The 21926-nt window shown below is 32.4% G+C and overlaps 1 protein-coding gene across 1 annotated transcript in view; it reads left to right on the top strand.

Moving 5' to 3' along the window:
* Nucleotides 1–7958: 7958 nt before the first annotated feature.
* Nucleotides 7959–21926, top strand: part of LOTGIDRAFT_230254 (hypothetical protein) — a gene marked incomplete at its 5' end in the record, with an annotated part of 30290 nt that continues 16322 nt past the window's right edge. The window contains 21 exons of the mRNA XM_009047210.1: nt 7959–7962; nt 9403–9524; nt 10755–10912; nt 12555–12859; nt 13119–13435; nt 13757–13894; nt 14232–14437; nt 14831–15218; nt 15488–15679; nt 15972–16229; nt 16710–16778; nt 17032–17219; nt 17706–17964; nt 18418–18691; nt 19099–19199; nt 19413–19568; nt 19926–20021; nt 20327–20421; nt 20744–20861; nt 21276–21417; nt 21735–21844. Of these exons, the coding sequence (XP_009045458.1) occupies nt 7959–7962; nt 9403–9524; nt 10755–10912; nt 12555–12859; nt 13119–13435; nt 13757–13894; nt 14232–14437; nt 14831–15218; nt 15488–15679; nt 15972–16229; nt 16710–16778; nt 17032–17219; nt 17706–17964; nt 18418–18691; nt 19099–19199; nt 19413–19568; nt 19926–20021; nt 20327–20421; nt 20744–20861; nt 21276–21417; nt 21735–21844 (3696 nt within the window). The remainder of the gene's footprint in view (nt 7963–9402; nt 9525–10754; nt 10913–12554; nt 12860–13118; nt 13436–13756; nt 13895–14231; nt 14438–14830; nt 15219–15487; nt 15680–15971; nt 16230–16709; nt 16779–17031; nt 17220–17705; nt 17965–18417; nt 18692–19098; nt 19200–19412; nt 19569–19925; nt 20022–20326; nt 20422–20743; nt 20862–21275; nt 21418–21734; nt 21845–21926) is intronic.

Genomic DNA, 21926 nt, shown 5'->3' with positions numbered 1-21926 from the left:
GGTTTTCTTGGGATGTTTTCAACATTACTGATATGTTGTCATGAGGGAGGCTTTGGTTTTGGTTCTTTATTGGTATTGACCACAGATTATTGGTATGGCACTCATTATAGCTAGGAGACAGTTTTATGTCTTTCCACGGTTCCTGATTTGCACAGAAAGTGCTATTCAGGAATACTGATATGCTGTCATGAGAGAGGGTTTGCTTTTATTGGTATTGAACATAGATTATTTCTAGGACCCTCATTACAGCTTGGTAGGAGACAGTTTTATGTCTTTCCACGGTTCCTGTTTTTCTCAGAAAATTTTCTTCAACATTACTGATATGTTGTCATGAGAGAGGCTTTGCTTTTGCTTCTTTATTGTTATTGACCAAAGATTATTGGTAGGACCCTCATTACAGCTAGGTAGGAAACAGGTTTATGTCTTTCTGTGATTCCTAGTTTTCTCTTCAAATTCATTCTGAAAAATATTAATGATTTGGTGTTCAAAGTTTCACACCCAGGCATTTTCATTCACTCAGAGGGATTTTCATTGCTCAACCCAATTACCAAACTGTGTTGATTTTCATCAATAAAGGCCAGTTCTGTCTTGCATTTTTTAGGCAGCTCAGTTCATATTTGTGTGTAGGAGTCAAGGCGTTATATAAAGATATTTTATTTAAAGGTTAGGGTAAAAAGAAAATGTTTTATTAGATAAAGAACATTGAATTCTGGGAGATTGTAGACAGTTTTATTATCCAGGCAGTCATACCAAGTCAACTGTACAATCTTTAATAACCTTTTTACAGCCTCCATCAATTTATCACCTTTTTGGATTTATATCGTTAGAACCTCAGTATATTGGTGTGATGTTTTATATTAGCTAGTTTAAAATAATGATGAGATCGATAATTGAGTTTGGAAGATGTTACATTATCATTTCAGAAACTACAGGAATATAATAACTTTACCTCCCACTGAATGTAACTTTTTATGTTGGCTTAAGTTATTGGCCGTGCATATTAAAAAGCCAAATGAGGGAAAGGCTTTATCGAATATATAAATTGTAGAGAAGAAAGTATATCACAGCCTTAAACAGGGATAATAAGACTACCAGAAAATAATTTCAAAATTCAAAATTTTGAACTACAGAGCTTTGCTTGTAGATTAGGTGTAGAACATCGGAAATTACAAAATAATTGACAACTAGAATAACATTTGCATCATTTACAGAATATTGGAAGGGTGAGCCTCACTTATTTTAACAGTAATCAAATTACATGGAGCATGCAGATGTCATTCATTACAAGAATCATGGTAACAATGGTCAAGAAGATCAAGAAATTAAATCTTGGACGTCAATATTTTACCAGTCAGACAAACTTATATTGTCTGTAATTTGGAACTGTAGATCCATATAAGCCAAGAGTTTACAAATGGTAGAATTCAGCAAGTTTGGAATTAAATCTGAAAACCAGTCAGACAACAACTAGCGTTTCTAATTTATAGACCAATTTATCCCCTTTTCCAGTGGAACTACATTCAGAAAATATTGGCCAAAAGGTTACAAATGGTCGAAATCAGCAAGTTTGGAATTAAATCTTAAATCTTGGACGTCAATATTTTACCAGTCAGACAACGACAAGTGTCTCTAATTTATAGACCATTTTATCCCTTTGTCCAGTAGAACTGTAGATCCAATCAGCAATGTACAAATATTGTTTCACTGCCAACACTATAGATCTTTCTATCATTGAAAGGAATCTGATCCTTAAAACAGTTTTTTTTCTTCCGACATGTCAAAGGCTCGGACATGTTTCTGACAAGTTAAAGATATCTAGTAATTGGTTTCGTATTTCTTCTTTGTTGAGAACAAATTTACCATGAAATTTATCTGATTTTAGAATTGTCAATTTAAAAATTGGGTAGAATAGCATGAATAAATCACAATAATAACAAGCATTCTATTGACATTTATATTGATATATTGATATTAAAGGGACACTGTCCTATAGATAAAGCTTGAATATATATAGTTGCAACTGATGTCTGATACACCTTGCTCTTTGCTATCCTTTTCACTTATCAGATTTTCAAAAGATGGATCAGTAACATGTCTCAGTTCCATAATAGTTTGTTCTCAAATATCTGCAGGGTGAGATTAGCTCTAGTCAATTTAGGTTTTAGCCTTTTGTTTATTTATTTGCATACAAACCCTGATTTTTATGCTTAAAAGTGTATATGCATAGCTCAAAAGTCCAAGAATAGAAAAAACTATCTCTTTTTACAAGTGTTCGCAAAGAATTATCTTCATTTTGAGATTTTAAACTGGTAAAGTAAAAAATAGACAACTGTATCCCTTTAAAAGATAGTTCTTGGTAGAATGGTATTGATGTGAGATTTTGACGTGTTGGTATTAAAAGATTGTTTCTATGAGATTCCCCTATCAGATATAATAGGACAATACTATTGTATAATATTGATGTTGAGTTATGTTTAAAACCTTTCTAGATATCTATTGATAATTTTGACAGAACCTAATCTATCTAACATTAACCATCATCACAATACCAAGCTATAACAAACTTTGTTTTATACCTTGACTGTAATAGCTACCTTTCTTTTTTTATACCTTGGCTGTAATAGCTTCCTTTCTTGTTTTATACCTTGACTGCAATGGCTACCTTTCTTGTTTTATACCTTGACTGTAATAGCTACCTTTATTGTCTTATACCTTGACTGCAATGGCTACCTTTCTTGTTTTATACCTTGACTGCAATAGCTACCTTTCTTGCATCACAGAATGAAGTGATTTGATTGGATTGAATGCCTTCTATTACAGCCAATCAGATCCCTTGACAAAAAGACTGTAAATTTTATGGATAGTTGCTTACAGACTTAATGTTGAGGACTCTGATTGGTTGTATGCACTGTCAAAACAATCCAATCAAATAGCTGTATTTACAATCTTGTGTGATACGAGGAAAGAGGATATGGCAGTCAAGGTATTAAACACAGTAATTTGGTTTTGTGAAGATGGTTTTAACAATCTTCCAGATCTGCCATTGATTTCTCGTCCAAATTAGAATGCATATTAGCGAGGTCTTTGAATATAATTTTTTTGAAGTGTTCTTATTCTGCTAATTAGACAGTTTCTACTGTCTGTGACCTCACAAAGTAGTCTTGATGCTTTATTAAAGCGTTTTAGTTCTGAGTATTTCCTTTGAAGTGAAAGATTTTCGTTAAGAATTAAAAATTAAGGATTTGAAAAATGTAGTCTGGAATTGACAAAAGGTTGAAATTTAGTGTATAGAAAGCATGAAAATAGCGACAATGCTGTTTATTCAGTTGGCAGTTTTCTTCCTTTACTCATCCTTGTTCGAAGGTTTCAAACTGGTTGAAACTAAAATAACTGAGGATGGGTGCTTTACTCTAAACATGTTTTGATAGCATGAGATTTAATAATTAACAAAATATTTCCAGTAAAATAAATAATTTGTTTTATTGAAACACTGTCAGAATGATGATAAAGGTAAAACTTACCTAGAAATGGGAAGTAATCTGTCAACACTATTACTATAGTTACTATAGTTATCAGACCATGTCTATATATGGTAACGTGTCAATTAGCATTTCATATTCTCATATTGATGTCTTTAATGTCACACAAAAATACGATTACAATAACACAAACTCTGTCCTCTGATAATGTTGAAGGTAAAAACTTACCGTTTAACAATCTGTAAAAGAATGAAGTGCTAATTAAAGCACACCCCGAAGCTTCAGCTGTCTATAGTATTTAGTAGTTTTCTGTTTTGTATCCAGCTTTCATAATCTAAGTGTAGGTGAGAAAGAAGGAAATTTATTTCATTAATCCCTTTCCATTTTCCATATCCAATCTATGAAAGATTGAGGTGCAAATTAACCAGATATAAAAGCTGTCTTCAGTAATGTTTTCTCTTCAGTAACCTGTGACAGATTGGTGTATGATAAACTAGCATGTCTTTCTAAAACAGATAACATCAATATGATCGTTAGTGATTCTATCAGGTTTTATTCCATTCTTTTAATTCACTCTCAGATAATATGCATTCAGTCTGTGCTGTATTTAATTTGTCCATCTCATCACTACAGTTTTCTAGTACACTCACCAGGAAGACTTGTTGTTAATGATTCTATCAAGGTGTGTTCTTGTCTATTATTTCATGCTCAGATAATATGCATTCAAATAATTTGTTCGACACATCACAATAATTAGTGAGCTTTATATAGTTATCTTGTACATTGAAATAATGACCACATAGCTTGATTGTTATTAGTGATTCTATCAGGCTCTATACTTTTCTTTTATTCCACGCTCAGATGATATGCATTTACATCAGTATTGTTTTGATGTGTTAATCCAACATATCACAAGTTATCACATCACAATAGCTAGTGAGCTCTGTGTGGTTATCTTGTACTGTTAGTGATTCTATTAGGGTTGGTTCTGATCTTATAGTCCATCTAAGATAATATGCATCCAGTCAGCGTTGTATTAAATTTGTCCAACATATCACAATAGTTACTGAGCTATATCTAGTTATCTTGTAATCTGACTAGTACACATTGTCTACTGACTGCTTCCCTACTAAATAGATCACCAATTTGTCAATATCTGTCAAGTGCCTTTATTGGCTGGAACTTCCCCATTTACCTGATTACCATCAACTCTTTTCAACTAATACTGTTACTAGAAAAACACTGGGTACTACAGAAAATGTTATTAACTCTTAAAGGGACACTGTTTTCACTTAATACCAAAACTACTAAATCAGGGTATTACAGAAAATTATATTAACTCTTAAAGATTGATTTAACAATCCAGATTTTGGATTTCCATTTTAAAGGGTGTTAACCATATTACTGTCAACATGCTCCGAGGAAAATCTAGAAAACAGTTGATGCTACAGATATTTGAAATATTTAAAGTGATGCTATCTTTGTTATTCCTTTCCTTGACACCAAAACAGTTGGTATTACATCAATGCATGAAGGAATAGGTTCTCGTCAACAAACACCCAAACTAGAAAATGGTTGGTACCACAGAAAAGGATGATGCTGTCATCTAACTATCCAATTGATCAGCTGGTAATGTTGTCAAGAGGAAATCTTCAGTTAGATGATAAAAAAGATCTGGATAATCTATGTTATGATTTCAGTAATGAGTCGTCCAGACATTTATGGTGCATGTATTTTGGAGTATAACAATTAATAGTTGAAAATATTGAATGAAATTGGATAGAAGCTGTAAACTCTTTCATCGAGTACTGGTTGTATTTAATTATCAGACAATGAAGATGTCAGAATTTATTGCTGATAATTGATGCATATAGCTTAACAGGAGTTCTGTATATTACAGATTTTTAGTTTGAAAAGTGTTACGGGTGAGGTGGATGAAATTGAATTCTGCTGCTTGTTAAAACACAGTATATTACAGATCTTTTTTCGGAAAGTAATACAGGTTGCTGTAATTGAATTCTACTGCTTGGTAGAACACGACTAGGTGACTACATCCCTTTAAATAGTCAAACTGAATAAACAAACTCTTCAGGAAGGAGTTTTGTTATTTAAAGACTGTAAAAAAGAAGTGGAGGTTAGTGGCTAATGATGTGGGAACAGTCTCTGGAAAACTGGGATGTCTAGAAGAAATCACAAAGAATCGGATTGATTATTTCCTATTTTCAATGTCAATAAAACACGTAACAAGATTTGTCAAGCGTTCTATTTTTTACTCTTCTCATTCAGATAATTGAATGTAATTGATGTTTGTCGAAATAGGTTAAAACGAGAAAAAAATGATAAGTCTTTCATCTACTCTGACTTTGATTGGCGTAAATTTGGTCTATTTGGTATTCCATATAATATAAACTGTCAGTTCCATTATTGAAATGATAGAAGAGAAGTTCTATTATTGAAATGATGGAAGAGAATAGCCGGATTCAAAAGATACCACTTACAAAAACATGGAAAATGTCTGATTTTATATGAAATTACAGATTGTGATTAAAGGCCTTAAGTGGTAAAGCACATTTCGCGATTATTAATGTCATCAAACACTTAGTTTTTGTGGAATTGCAGGAACCACAGATGTCTGACTGAAAATTGGAATGGTGTAAATTGATTCTATCAGTGTCCCTGGTACACATACAAAATTTAGAAAACCTCTTTACAATCCATTTAATTCTACAAGAAATATAAAGATAAGCTTCCCGTTAGCAACTATGGATAATTTCAGTTTATAATATGAATCTGCTGTAACTACGGTAATATTATCTCTATCAATCGGCAATTATCCAGTCCAGCTTTCAGAGTCTATTTGATATTTGAAAATACTCATGTTCATTATCATCAAGTATCGTTAAACATAATCAAATGTACTAGTTCTCAGATATATCATCATGCCAGCTCTAGAAATTTACATGTCCTCAAGAGCCAGTTGCAAGGGTCAGTAATTCCTTGTGAAGGAAAACTATTTTTTATGGACAGAGCATAAGTGTCATTGGTTTTTTGGGTAAGTTTATCCCACATTTCAGTCAAAAAGTTATATTTAACAAAACTGTAATCCAGTACTGACTTGCCAGTGTCTAGTAAAAACATGATGATGGAATGATAAAGTAAATAAAAGTGATTGATAGTAAAACTGGTTATTGACTTATTGACTCTATAAAATAATAGACTTAACTAGACCCTTAGGTATCCTTTTCTATTGACCAGGCCACGTATTCTCGAAACATTCTTAGCGCTAGGATATCCTAGAAACAGTATTAAAAGCTAAGACCCAAGTATATCCTAGCTCTAAGATCGTTTCGAGAATATGTGGCCAGGGGTTTTCACTCTTCTTTCAATAACACCTATCACGATTCTTGATTGATTGAATTATTCCCCTTCCTACTTTGTTCTAAGGTTTTCCCTGCAATCTTTTTCTTGTCAAGGGAATATTCAAATTGCCTGACTGAATAAAACGATTACTCCCCAGGATGAAAACCTTAGATATGGACATTAAAGGAATACATTAAACTGACATACATAAAAGATAAAAAGTTAAATTTTCTTCAAGACAGATATTATGCCAGGCACATATAACAGATAATTACCTGCAGTAAATGAAGACTATTTTTGTTGCGAGTTTAGTTTGTTTTCATACTTTGAAATAGGATTTTTATAAGAAAAGATTTGTAAATGATGGTTCAGTTTCCAGTGTTATTCCTTGCGGCGTACTAAATATAGTAAGGAACAATATAGCTCTCTGAAGCAGCATGGTGTAAAAGAGTCATTCGGTGCCTAATTTGAAGCTTTATCATAAGACAAAAGACATTTTGAAATTACACAATCTTCTAACAAATATGTTAGAAATGATGTAAACTAGTGCTCAGTTTATTCTGCGTTTAGTTTGAAGCCTTTTTAAGACTAATTGATCAAGAAGGAAGATGTTTTGTATTGCGTAATCCTCTACTGAACTATAACAATATAATGTTTAAAGAAAGGCAATACGAAAGAAACCTTACTGTGTTATTAGATGTTCAAAATGAAATAAAACGGATATTAGTTTCTTCAACAATCTTCTTCACTGTGGGATGAAAAGAACAATATATGTTCATTTGAACTTTGTCTGATACTCTCAATTGTAATGAAATACTTCAGATGCCATGTTGTTCTTATTTGAAACGAACTATGAGAACTCATACTTGTACATTTTCTTCAAAACCAAAATATATCTGTGTGTTTGTATTGCGATGAGATATGATGAAGAACGATGTTTCTCTAAAATTTTTATTCGATGAACGTGAAGGACCATCATTCACAAACTTTACTAAGTCTGAATCACCGATCCCAAAGACTGTCCACTGGTCGAAAGCTTTAATTAGATCTCAGACACTATATAAGTCCACTCAATACTATGATCAAATCTTGGGAATACGTGGTTTTTGAACCCTGAAAATGGGTATGTTAAACTAGGTTGACATGAAAGACAATGACAGATGAAAGATTTTTTCATCAATGGATCCAGAGTTGATAATTACTTTTGTTATTGAAATCTGGCTTTGTTTTCTTTCAACGATGAAGTTCAAATTTCTAGCCTCTTATCTGAAGAAGGTGTCAACGATGGTATGAATTTACTTATTCTTTTACACTTTGTGAATGCATTGTCTCTTTGGTTTCCTGTCTGAGAGAATTAACATGGTTATCTGAAGAATAGAATAATATAGACCACAGCACAGTTTCAGACAAAGTTTATGTTTGAGTCTGACCTAGTAACATTTCTCCGAAATTGACTGCAAAAGTTTTTATAATTGACCAGACTGACATGCTAATCTGTGGTTTGTTTTTACAAGAAACGGACAGAGTTAAACTTACTAGCTGTACTAGTCTGAAACTTGAAGGAGCATGTGTTGAGCTTTATTTTGTAGATGAATGACTATAGCCAAGGTTTGCCTAGTTTTTCAACCTCAAGGCGAGAACTAAATAACAGGACTATTTTATTATACAAATTATATATGATATAGGGAATACCTTTTCCTTGCAGCTAGTAACTGATTTCAAATCACCTTGGCGCCTCTGTTTTAGATCATGTTAAATGATACAGGCAATGTTGTTACTTGTGGCAAGTTACCGATATAGAGATTTATTTGGCATGAATAATAACTGCATGCTGGTTATTGAAGTAGTGATAGAAAGAGAAATTGAAGCATTGAAGCATTGATGCAGTTGATTTGCCAATGTCTCAATTCATGCTATTAATTCAACATGAATGAAAAGCTGGTTGTATTTATTCAACTTGTTTGAATTTTGATTGGAAAAAGACTGAGAACAAGCTATTCAGGATGATCTTGATAGAAAATCAATGTTTAAAGATGGCTATCGTTAATTTTCACACTCTATTCTGTACTGTAGTGTTTTTATTAACAATATTCTGTGATGTCTTTATAAAACAGAAATACGAGGGTATAATTTGAAAATAATTCAATACATTTACAGTTTTACATATTTATAAATTTTTAGTCTAAACTTTCACATTTCTTTTCAAAATATGATAGGGATAAGATGACAAGCGATACAAAACAGGCTACAATGATTGCCTTGAATGCACAATGAACTATTTCAAAAGAAAAATTTCTATCCTTTGTATACTTATGGCTTCTATTTGCACCATTTCTGATTCTTGTCAGAGGTTTATGTTTTCTAAATTCTAGAAATTCAAGACCAGATAATGCCTTCATATTTACCCAAAGTTATGGGTTTTATATTGAATACATGAAACAGAATACCAGTCCAATGACTGCACTGTTAAACCATCTTTTTGTCCATATACCATGCAAGTCTGTCAGCCAAACAAGATATTTTTTCAAATGATTTTATATTTTATTCTGTTGATATTTTTCAGTGTCTACCCTTCCTTCTTCCTCATTATATATATTGGTACATGTCCATAATTTCTGTAACAACCTAGAGAATGTTTTAACATCAGTTTTAATCGATATGGAGTCTGATGTACAGATAACTTGGGTATGTATTAACTTTTTATATCATTATGCGCCCAAAAAATGTTGCAGCCTCCTGATGGTCTATTGGTTAATAGTTTCTTGTCAGAACAGAATACAATTTGGAAGTTAATATACATCAAAGAAGTTTTGAGTTCAAAGTTGAGAATATTTCGAAAAAAGTCATTAAGTTATTGCCGTTGACTCAAAATGCCCTCTTCTAATATCCAGCTATGATAAGTGTGCAACTATTGCTGTTTGCGTATGTTATCATGTCTGGCAAACTATCTATTCTGAATGCCATTTTGATGAAAGGTTTTAATACAGATCTTCTAATCCCTGTGGATTTTCAGCAAATACAGTTGAAAGATAACATCAATACTGCATACTAAATGATCCTTGCTATATTTGTTGATTTGAGTACATCAGAAAATTTTGGGCTATGTTTGAACTGTTCAGTCCATTGCTCTGTTTTATGTATTAAACTATACCTAGAATAATATAATCTATGATATTTAAGTTTTGTTGTTAAAACTTGTTTTGAAGAAACATGAGCAGGATTAGAGAAAGTCAATGAGCTGTATAAAATAAGAACTTTTGACGGCATTTGTCATGACTGTTTGTCGGGCTACAGTTCTAAAACATGCAAGACTCTCAATGTAAAACACAAAGCTCTTGAATTCTCTTTATATATAGTCATGATATCCTATAGTATTTTCAAGATATCATGTTTAAGTCCCATTATTTATCTCTTGTCTAGAAAATGGCCATTAATTTTATTTTATGTCACTCCTGATTTTGTTTTACATGTTAATCCTAATTAAACATGCTCGTTCTATTTTTGGTTCTTCCATATGCTCCCCACCCATTTCTTTAACTATACAGAATATTTTTATATATCCTACTTTTCTCTTGGTTTAGGTCATCTGTAATAAAAGTCACCAGTGTATCCATGTGAAATGAAATTGAATTGAATGTCTTACTTTTATGCTATGACTGTGCCGTGCTGGAGAATATGAAAAGCATCATGCTCTATGCAATGAGCATACTACAATCATCTAAAGACAAAAAATAAAAATAAAGATCTCTAAAAATTGCTGTTAGTTATTGTGTCTCTGATTTTTGATGTAGCAATTCATTTTGATTTTGGATGAATGAATCAAACATTTGTTTTGATTTGATTTATTTGATGAGTATTTGTTTTATTTTTTTTATTGATAATTTAGACGTTTGTTGTTTTTTTTTTTTTTTCAAGTTTTGGAACAACCTACCCTATATAGTATATTTCCTGTCAGTAGTCAAGAATTTAAAATCCTACCCTGAAAGTGTATTCCTGTCTCGACTCTCGCTACATTGGAATTGGTTATACAATAAATTACTGTTACCATTATTATCATCTTCTTCAACTTGGAGGTAAGTTTAATCCATGAAGTGTGAGTTTATCTCAGGGATGCTGCTTCGACATTTTTTACTGCCAGACACTTGTGAGCAGTTAGTTTGTTTGTCAGTCAGGACTGATTGCTACCTAAGCCCTGTTTATACGACCACATTTACTTACATAAGTATATTTACTCACATAAGTGAAAGGGGTCGTGTAAACGCTTCTACTTACGTAAGCAAATATTCTCCAGGCAATGTATTCTCGAAACGATCTTAGCACTAGTTTATCCTCAAATCAATGTTACAAGATAAGTACCTAGGACATCCTAGCGCTAAGATAGTTTCGAGAAGACATGGCCAGGAGTATTTTATTTCACTTAAAGAAGTCGTGCAAAAGTATATTAACTTATAAGCAATTATACTCCAGGAGTAAATATGCTTATGTGAGTAATATTTGGCCGTATAAACAGGGCTTAAGTTATGAAATAAAACTTGTCAATGTTATATACAGACTGATTTCTCTATGTCTGTAATTGCTAGTCCTGTCTGATATTATCTCTAAAATATCTGAATGGTATCAAGGGAAATGTGAGTTAAAATGGGTGAATAAACCAGCTTGAACTCCATGCTGAAATATGCAACTAAATATTCAAAAGAATCATGCTGATAACAGTCTATGTGATAAAATTAGCGCTAAGAATTGATTGTAACCTCCTATGCTAAATTCAATGTCCATTTGTGTTAACTATGGTCTGACCATGTGTAATATTATTATGTTGATGTTAACAATATTAGTGTGTATGAATAGAAAGTAATGATCATTAGAACTCTGTAGAAATCAGATTATCACTAGTCACTAGAATAGAATGTGTTTTCTCTCGTAGCCTGACCGAATCTTGTAAATTATTTCTAGTACATGTAAATAAGGTGTGGGCGTTAAGACATGGGTGTAATTTATTCAAGTAATTCTTTATGATTGCCGAAGGGTATATCTCTTTTAAAATTTCTCTATTTTATCACTCCAAGACAGGTTAACACTCAAAAACACTACTGAATATTTGTCTCTGTACAGGACTGTCAATTTGGATGTATTTGCCAGTAATGCCCATCAATAATCTTAATAGAAACTGTCCACTCTTTTTATAGACACCTAAAGTTGCCATTTGTTTTTGAGATTGGTGATAGTGATTTTTCTTAATTTTGGCATTTCGCTTGTCAGTTATAGTTCATTTGTTTATTATCACTCGATAGTGTCTTGTTTCACATGCTAGGATTATCATTGGCCCCTTCTTGAAACTTCTTTGGAACATAAGACTTGAGAAATAGGGTAATGAATTCAAACATTTTGTATTGCCGAATACCTTTACCAAATATTTTATAAGATTTGATCAGGCTACGAGAGAAAACAAGTTCTATTCTTGTTACCGGTGATTTCTGATTGTTAATAAGTTCTAATGACTTGAAATAGGGTCAAGAATTTAAATATTTTGAATTGCCTAATACCATTACCTTTACAAAATATTATACAAAATTCTGTCAGTTTATGAGAGAAAACATGTTCTAGTTACTGGTGATAATTTTATTTCTACCAAGTTCTAAAGACTTGGGTCATGAATTCAAGTCTATTGTGTAACAATAGCTAACAGGCTTGTATTAAACTATTATTCCGTTTCAGACCCCCATCAGTGATATTATCATCTATAAACCAACTCCAGAATATAATGGGACAAGAAAACATGGCAGCGAAACAGTTTGTTAGATATTTAACACAATATGGCCATCCTAAACCCTACACCACCCAATCTCAGTCTGAGCTACAGCAAGATATGAGATATTGTCAAGATTGTTTAAATATCTATAAAAACAATAAACCAGCTGTATTGAAACTGAAAGTAGAAGCCTTGGTACATGATGGAGAGAAGCTGAAATGTCTACTGCAGTCCATTTGTGAATCTTTTTATAATGGACACAGTGATAAAGGTATGTATGAAGGAAAAAATGTTGAAAAAATTAGATTTTTCGAAAGTCATCTTGGCTGCCAGGTTTGATAGCATTATGACTGTGTCGAGAATTCAGAACTGAAACACTTTCAGGTTTTTTTCTGTGTTACCTTTGGATGAACAGAAGTGGGGGTTGTTTACTTATCCAAAATCTTCAAATACCAAAAGGCTTTCCTAATGATTGGTGTTAAATTTTGAGTTCTGGCCAATTGACCTATAAAATTATGAACTGTATTTAGAAAATGAAGATGGCATACAGATGAAGATTGGTAAATTGAAATGTAGTTTGATTGAAAGGAATATTCTAGAAGAGGAATTTGAATCCATGGATACCAGAGAATCTGCGGACACGTCTGGAACTGCTGCTAAGCCAACACGTCTGAAACAATATGTCGAGCTTTGGCCAATCTACGAACATTTTAGTTTGTTATTTGAATATTATTTAATGGTTAATGAACGACCTGAACTTACTGTTCATCAGCTTCGAGACTTGATAACCAGATATACTCCATCTACTACAAATCATTTACTGGATAATCCGGATGCAGTGGATAAGGTTAGCATGTGTTGATTCTTTTGTTTTGTAGCTTTTAGCAAATTGCAAGAAGGAATTATCATGATAGGAGCTTCTTTGTAGGTTTTCATAAGGTAAATTTGTTGATGATGGCAGCTTCATCTGTTCATATCTCCAATTGTCAAGGGATCTGATCAGAAAGACAAGCTGTTCCTGGATGCAACTGACTACGAGTAAGCTTCATTGAATCCCTGCTTTGAAGCACAAATACTCAATTGTATTGATCCAAATGAGTTAATAATGAGGTCTTTAAATCTTATACAGCTCTGTATATCTGATATATTTTGGATATTTTTTTTCCAGAAAAAGTTGTATCTATTATTAAGTGAAGTTATAATGAATAAACTATGGAGAAGTTCTGTCACTAAAGATAGTACTACCTGGTTATTATGGAATACACAGTTACCTCCCCCTGATGATACTACTAAAATCAGATTCAGGGTATGTAGATATTGTTTATAATAAGCCTACAGTTAATGAGTATTGCCCTTTGCGTCCTTCCTCCACTCAACCAATCACTATTAGAAAAAAACCTATGGAGCTACGGAATGTGAAAAATTTTAGCTCTTTATTTTTACTTTATATCTTTTAATAACAACCTAAACTTGAAAACCAACCTAATATGCATTTTACATTATGCTATAATCACAAAACATAATGTTGGCTTCACATAAAGATTGCTCTGTTTTGGACAGATTAACCCTTAGGAGTCTTGAGATGACCCCATGCATTCAAGCTTACACCTTTATTAACTATAAGTTGATCTAATGTGTTTCAGGGACCAGGAATATTCCACCTGATACCAATGTCCTACAGTATATATACTCTACTGTCAACTAAATCACCAGACCCTAAAGACAATAGTTACCTCCCTTTACATGTCTCGTTAGGCAGCGTAGACGACCAGCTCAATAAACTACATCAACTATCCTCATATTTATGGAAATATTCTGGTGTTTTATCATCAACTAGATTAAATATTGGGTAGGGTTAATTTTTTCCTTGCTGTGTTATAATCTGATTATTTCACAATAAAACACTATTTCCTAAAAATTCAAGGATGAACATAAACAGCTTTTAAGGTCTTTTCCATTGCACCTGCTACCACTGCAGGATCAAGTTTGTATTTTTCACGTCTTTTAGTATTGACTTGATATTTTATTGGAAAACAAAACCTGAGGTTGGTTATATATCAGATATTGCTTATGATTTCACCGTCAATGTATTACATTATACTCTCAGAAAGTACCAACCTTGAGATAAGTCTTTCAAAAGCTAGTAGTTTTAGTCCAGTAAATTTCAAAACAGTTGGATGAGAACTAAATTAGCCAAATGAGGTGCTACACATAATTTCATTCTATATCATTTCTTTTTCAGAAATATTGAACAAGGTCATTTAATGAAGTCATTTATAAAGATGTTAGATTCATTTGGTGTTTTATTGACCTCTCATTCTCAAACAAAATGGTTTGAGTTGATATCAACTGTAGAGATGAACTATTCCACGGGCACTCTGACCACAGGAGATATACTGACTGTACAGGCATATTATCAAGAGGTGTATACAACAATTGAACACCCTGCCCTACCCCTCGTATCTCGCTGTTTTGAAGTGGTTATAGATATACTACAGAACTGTACTGGGAATGGATTAGGATTAGGATTAGCCTATGTTGGATTAGCATCAGTCTATCTGCTAGCACCTGTTGGACCAGTCGACCCTGTAGAGAAAAATGCCATTAAAATGAAGAATTTTGAAAACCAGGTATGAACTTGCTTTATATATTTCTGTTCTCTTTGTATGAAAATGAATCTTGATGGCTCAGAAAATGCTAGAAATGCTTGCTATCTTAAGACTGAAATATACTGTTTGTTTTTCCAATGAAAATGAGATGAACAATATAGACCATGTGGCCTATTTGTTTGATTTGAAACTGAACAAAAATAATGCCTGTGCTAAAATCCTTGCCTATCCTCATTATAAAGTAAAATACAGAGGGATTACTAATTTAAATTCTGATTATTAAATTTCAGATAAAAGAAATAGAGTGTGAAATAGAGGTATATGAAAGTAATATAAGATTAAAGACAGGGTTGAGTATAGAAGATATAAAGACCAGTAAACTACACCCTAGATTACAGTATCTTATAGAACGTAAACAACACCTACAACATAAAATATTACTACTTACTGATCAACAAGCTTACAGACCTGATCCTTTACAGGTAACTTTTAAATTACTCTGACATGTTTTCTGTCCTCTTCCTTTGCTGTTACCAGATTGTTGCCTATTTATACTCAAGTTTGTGAGTGATTGTAGTGACAAAGGTTATGTTGAATATAAGGTCCTAGAACTTCACTTTAAGTCATCAAAAAAACTTGCCGGTCACTGCAGTGTATTTCAGCAGTATATATGTTTGAAGTGCTTTTGTAATAAACTCCTCTTAATTTGAGATAAAGTTCTGTATTTCAAGTTCTAGTATGATTTGAATCTAAGTACTTATTCTCCTGTTTCAGTATTTAAGTTTAGTACAAGATGTAAAAGCCTACTTAGAAAGTATAGGTTCAATAGAGAGAGTTACTGCCCTTCTCAGCAAACTTCAAACAGCCAATCAAATTGAAGGAGGACCACACGTAGATGAAGTTATTATCACTTCCTGTTTACGAGAGGAAGAGGCGTGGCAACAGACACAACAGAGTTTTCTGGACAGTTTAGACAAACATTATTGGTGCTACCCTGATTTAATTATACCATTTAAAGCCTTAATTCAACAGGTAATGATTTTATTTAAACAGACAACCAACTGCAGGACAGATTTCATATTGACAATAATGAAGGATATACAGGTTAAGAGAAACTTTGACAATTTATAATTCGTAAAAAATTAGGAAGAAAATTGCACCTCTAGCCTTTAGAGCATTGGTTCTTAACATGACTTCAAGCAAATGGCTGCCGGGTTTCAAATCTTGATCAGTGTGTCATAGCCCGATGACCTTGAATATGTCATCTCCACTCATAATTCCAGTCCACCCCGCTGTAAATGGGTACGGATAATCCGGGAAAGGTCAATGCTGAGAGGTTTGGCCAAGGACCAGCTGGTGGAAAGGATCCTTAACTGTGAACCTAATTTGTTATCCTTGTAAAATATAGTTGTTTCTTAGATCACATCTATTTTAAGGTGTTTGGTGTTATTATTGAATAATATTGTTTAGTAATGGTGTGATATGATCTCAATATTTATATTTATATTGTAGATGAGACTAGGTGTTAGTATTTTAACACAGACAGTAGAAACTAGTCATAAACAGTTCACATTATCTAAGGTAGGTCTTTCTTTAAAGGCTATATTGTTATATGTGCAAAAAAATAGTTATAAACCAATGCACAAGTCCTAAATTAAATCAGTAATCAAAAATTAAAATCAGTCAGTAGTTACTGGCCAGATGGGAGTAAAGACAACAAGTTATTTGAAATGTATCTGAAGACACATCAAAGGACAATGAAGAGAAAAGACATATTATATTGCTAAAATGATTTCAAATCTTGATCAAACAACCTCTTCTATCCTTATTTCAGCAAATCTATGGTCAATCATTGGAAGAAGTGATGTTGATATTGAGTCAATTTCCAAATATCAGTCAAAACCACGAGACATTCCATGATTTAACGAAGATATTGATATATGATACAACGTGTGAATTAGTCAATACCAGTATATCAACTCAGAATACCGACTCTGATCATATACATGATGTACTTTCTAAGTAAGTTTGCTCTTTGATTTATTCTTGAGTTCAAGTCTTAAACTTGATTGAATTTGAGCCCCTGCCTATATGACTCTGCTTGTGGGCAGTACTGTCTCTTAGGTCAAAGCAATGTCCAGATCCAGAATTATGAGTTATGTGGTTGTTGGTTGATTCCCCCAAGGCCAAAGATTTGGGATTTCTTTGCATTGTATTTTATATAAGATAACAAATGATCGTATGCTGTCTCAAAGTTTTCTTGCAGAAAGACACTTAAACTGTTGTGAAATGAAATGAATTTAAAATGTGAAATTAAGTTTACTTTTTTTTTTTACAAGAAACTGGTTAAAATTCAATGAAATCAATACCAAACTTTGACTGGATAACAGATAAAATTTGATATTTTCAGGTTGTTATTGTGTGGACTATATCTGATTAAGATACATTGTTATTTTCAGGTTGTTATTATGTGGACTATACCTGATAAAGATACATTGTTATTTTCAGGTTGTTATTGTGTGGACTATACCTGATAAAGATACATTGTATCAACAGTGGTGAATTAACATCTCATATCACCCAAACATTATCTAACTTATTTACTACCTTCGTCACCGCCTGGCAAGATCAGGAGACCAGACGACGAGAGAAGGAAGCAGAAGACGCCAGTTTATATCGGTATCGCAGTAAAAATCACGGTGATGAAAAAACAGATGAAGATAAAGATGAAGCAGAGTTTAAATCAAGTTTCCCTTCTTTTGAAAATGTAAGATTTTATAGATATACTCCATTGACAATTAGGGTTGACGGTGGAAAATTTACTAGTTTTTCTCAAGGGTTATTCCCTTGACAAAGTTGAAAAGAAATTAGTCAGTGTCTTTGAATAGTTTAAAAACCCAGTTTTCAATTGAGGTTATTGTTAATATAAGTTCAGATGAATTAAGTTAATGCTTCAGACGAATTTGATCCTTTTACTCCAAAAGTTTCAGAGTTATTGCCCTTGATCATGCCTGATCATTTCTAAGTAAGGTTGAATTTTCCTAAAATTTGCTTCAGAGTTATTGATTTATAACTGAGTGACTTGTGATTGATGTCACAGGTTAGGTTAGATCACCTTAAACAGAGACAACATTTGTTTTGAGTTCTGGCATAAACCTTTGAGCAGTCGTATTCTACAGATCTTTTTGGTTTAAAATGATTTTCCCTTATTTTTTATTAGGTGTATGCCGATTTAGTCGGACCTCAGAGTTTAGAGGAAGTAGGAAATCTAACAGAAGAGGATGAGTCTATCAAGTCTACACCGTACAGTATCAGTATAGAGGACATGTACACAGTGTACCAAATACACGATTTATTATTTACCTCCCTTATAACTACCGACTGGCTGCCATCAGTATCATATACTAAACCTACCATACACGACTATATACAACCTGCTATTATAGCTTATAATATAGCTTCTCAAGTTGCTACCAAATCTCCTGAGGCTTTAGGTAGGTATTTATTAATATTATTCTATTCTAAAGATACTTTTGATAGAATAGAATATTGATAATTGTTGGAATGAATGCTATTTATTGAAGACTGTATACAACCTGTTATTCTATCTTGTAATTTAGTTTTGCAAGTTGCTACAAAATATCTTGAATGTATTTATGATTTTTGGTTGGAATTTATCAGTATCATAACTTTAGTTAGTAATTTATTGCACTTAGTAGAAATATTATTAGAAAGATGACAAGGCCATCCTTCATATTTGTTTTTTTCAATGGAAATATATTTCTATATTCTGTAAATAATAAATGTTTCTTCTTTGGAGAATTTCCTACTTGAATCAGGACTTTTACTCATAATCCTCAAAAACCTTATCAAGTGTACACCATTGTTTATCTTGTTTCAGGAAGAGACGTAGATACAGGAGTTGTAGGTGGTCATTTATTAATCAGTGGTGTTGTACAGCAGACTATATTATCTGGTTTAAATAATACACAGTCTCAGACAGTAAGTCTTTATATCTGAATATCATTCCTAGTACTGTACAGTTTTGATGGCTTATATATAATTAAAGTTCTCTTTTTTCAGGCCATCTAAAGGCTGTTTCAAGGGAGATAACTTTCACTACAGATTTGATATTTTAAGACCACAATATTACAATATGGCAGTGAAAAACATAAAATGAAACTCCTTCAAATAAAGTTTTGTTTCTTTTTCTAGGAAAACAGTCTATGTTTGAAGCCAACAGAATATTATGATATATATTATGATAGTAATGTGAATGAAGTTAGTCAATGTAAAGTTATATTAGACAGGTTTCTAGTTAGACTGGATGAACTTTTGATAGAATACCCTCAACATCCTACTTTATCACAGGTATGGTATTTACATAAGCACCAGGCTGTAGCTCACTCAAATCTAAAACTTTAGGGCAGGTAGTTTTATGGGGACATTTAGAAGAAAGTCAGATTTAAAAGGATAACTTTAGTTTTCTATGGGAAGGTGTATTGGCTAGAATTTCATTGTCTTGAAATCATTTAGTTGTGTAGACCAGACAATAAACTGAGGCCCTGTTAGCTGACTATGTAAGATTTTTCGACTGTTGGAGATATTTCTTTACATAATGCATGGCTTTGCTCTTGATTCTTAGTCTAAACTAGAGCAGAAGTAGGTCTTCATTATTTTCATATTATAACCTTGAAAGTGATATGATTTTATATTATATTATTGCAGATTGTGGCTATCATCAGAAGAATATTATCATTCTCTATAACCTGTCCTATTATGAAGTTTTTAGTCGGTTTAGAATTATTACTAGAGAAAACCAAGGTAAGAAAAACAGTTTACCTTATCAAACATCATTAATCTGATCGTTCAAAAGATATAACTCTTTGAATTCCCTTGGCTACTTGAGAGGATTATGGGGCGACTTACAGTCATTATATTGTGAAGTGTCGTTTATGTAAAAAACTTGAAAGGTATTAAAGTTGTAGAAAGCTGATACCAGACGGACTCTATAAAGCATACGCTGTATTGACAGAGCTCAAAGGCTAAATATCATATGTTGTTCATCAATTTGTATTCTAAATCTCAGATTCAAGATGTTGATTTTTAATTAATGAATATATTTTCAGGATTGGGAAGCGAATGCAGCTAAACATGTCTCAGTAATGACTCATTTTAAAGAAGTTTCTGCAATGGTTGTTCAGTGGAGAAAACTAGAGCTGGGGTATGTATTAGATTTATTATTTTTACAGTCCATAAGTCAATGAACTATTATACTCAAGGCTGTTCAATATCAAATACCATGGCTTGGATAATATTCGTGAAATTCATATGTAGATTGGCAAGGCATTGAGGTATTGTAGAGAGGTTTTCTAAACATATTTGTATTGGGGACACTGTTAGCATCGCTTTTCATCATTCCAATTTTCAGTCAGACATCTGTGGTTCTTGCAATTCCAATAAAACTACTAACACCACCACTATTGCAAAGGCACTTAGATATCGATAACAATTATTTAATCATTATGTATCTTTGTTATTTTTAGATGTTGGAAGAATACTATGTTGATAGAAGAAAGAAAATGTGAGAAGTCTGTCAGTAAATGGTGGTTTCATCTTTATCAATTAATAACATCTTATCTTCATAATGCTACCAATACTCAGGTATAGTATTAAATTTATGTTTTTGACTTTTGCGTTTTTCTAAGGATATTTGACGGAAAATTGAAATAGCATAGCATTAAAGAAAAGACAGAAAACACCCAGATGTTAAATTGATTGGTATTTATCAGTCATGTGATTTATGTTTGCAACAAGCTCCAAATTTTTACATTTTCTTAACAAAAATAACAAAATTTATCTAATTAATGTAATTGCTAACATTGCTAATGCTTAGATTAGTCTAGCCAAGTAGTACAGAAAAATAATTAAAATTTTACCGTAAGAAACAACTATTGAAAAAATAGAAAAAAATGCAGTTGTATTTATATTAATCCACAAACTTTGATACCCATGAAAAAAAATGTTTCCATAGTAACCAATGTAAATATATCTGTATGTATAATTCCATTCTTTTAGGAAACTGTTGAGAGTGAGAAACTTGTTACATCATTAAAAGAGTTTCTAGAGAAGTCTAATTTAGGAGAGTTTAAATATCGTTTAAAGATGATATTAGCTTTCCATTGTCAAGTTTATAAAATGGATGCTTCTGATAAACAAGGTAAGTTGGCTTATAATTTGCATTTGTAGCAGTTTTACAGGCTTAGGAATCAAAAACATAAATTATGATTGAATATTATTCCAATATCAAAGTCTGACACCATTGTACACTGCATAGAGGTGGTAGGGTTCCAATCTGATCTACTAATGTAAAATACTAGTTAAAATATCTGGTGTTTCTCTTACATGTATTCATTGGTCATTTCAAGAAGTGTTCGTTTTTTCCTTGAAATAATTTGACCTGTCCTTGTTTATGTCTGATAATATCCCTGAATGCGTATGAATATTTTAAACCTACCATAAACCTATTATTTACAGTGGAAGTGTTAAATTTATTATGGAATCTGTACCAGTTTTATCTTCAATATTTACCCAATATAGAGGCTGAAATAACTTCTCAAAAAACACCACTTCTAAAACAACTCAAGGTATCTTCTCATCCTACATTTTTTTAAGTTTAATTGTAAAAAACAGATTCCAAAGGCCTATAGACCATATTCACGCGTCTGC

The sequence above is a fragment of the Lottia gigantea genome (assembly GCF_000327385.1).
Source record: "Lottia gigantea unplaced genomic scaffold LOTGIsca_11, whole genome shotgun sequence".
In the NCBI taxonomy this organism is placed as follows: Eukaryota; Metazoa; Mollusca; class Gastropoda; family Lottiidae; genus Lottia; species Lottia gigantea.
Note: the sequence above shows the minus strand (reverse complement) of the source record. Positions and strands in the feature narration are given on the sequence as shown.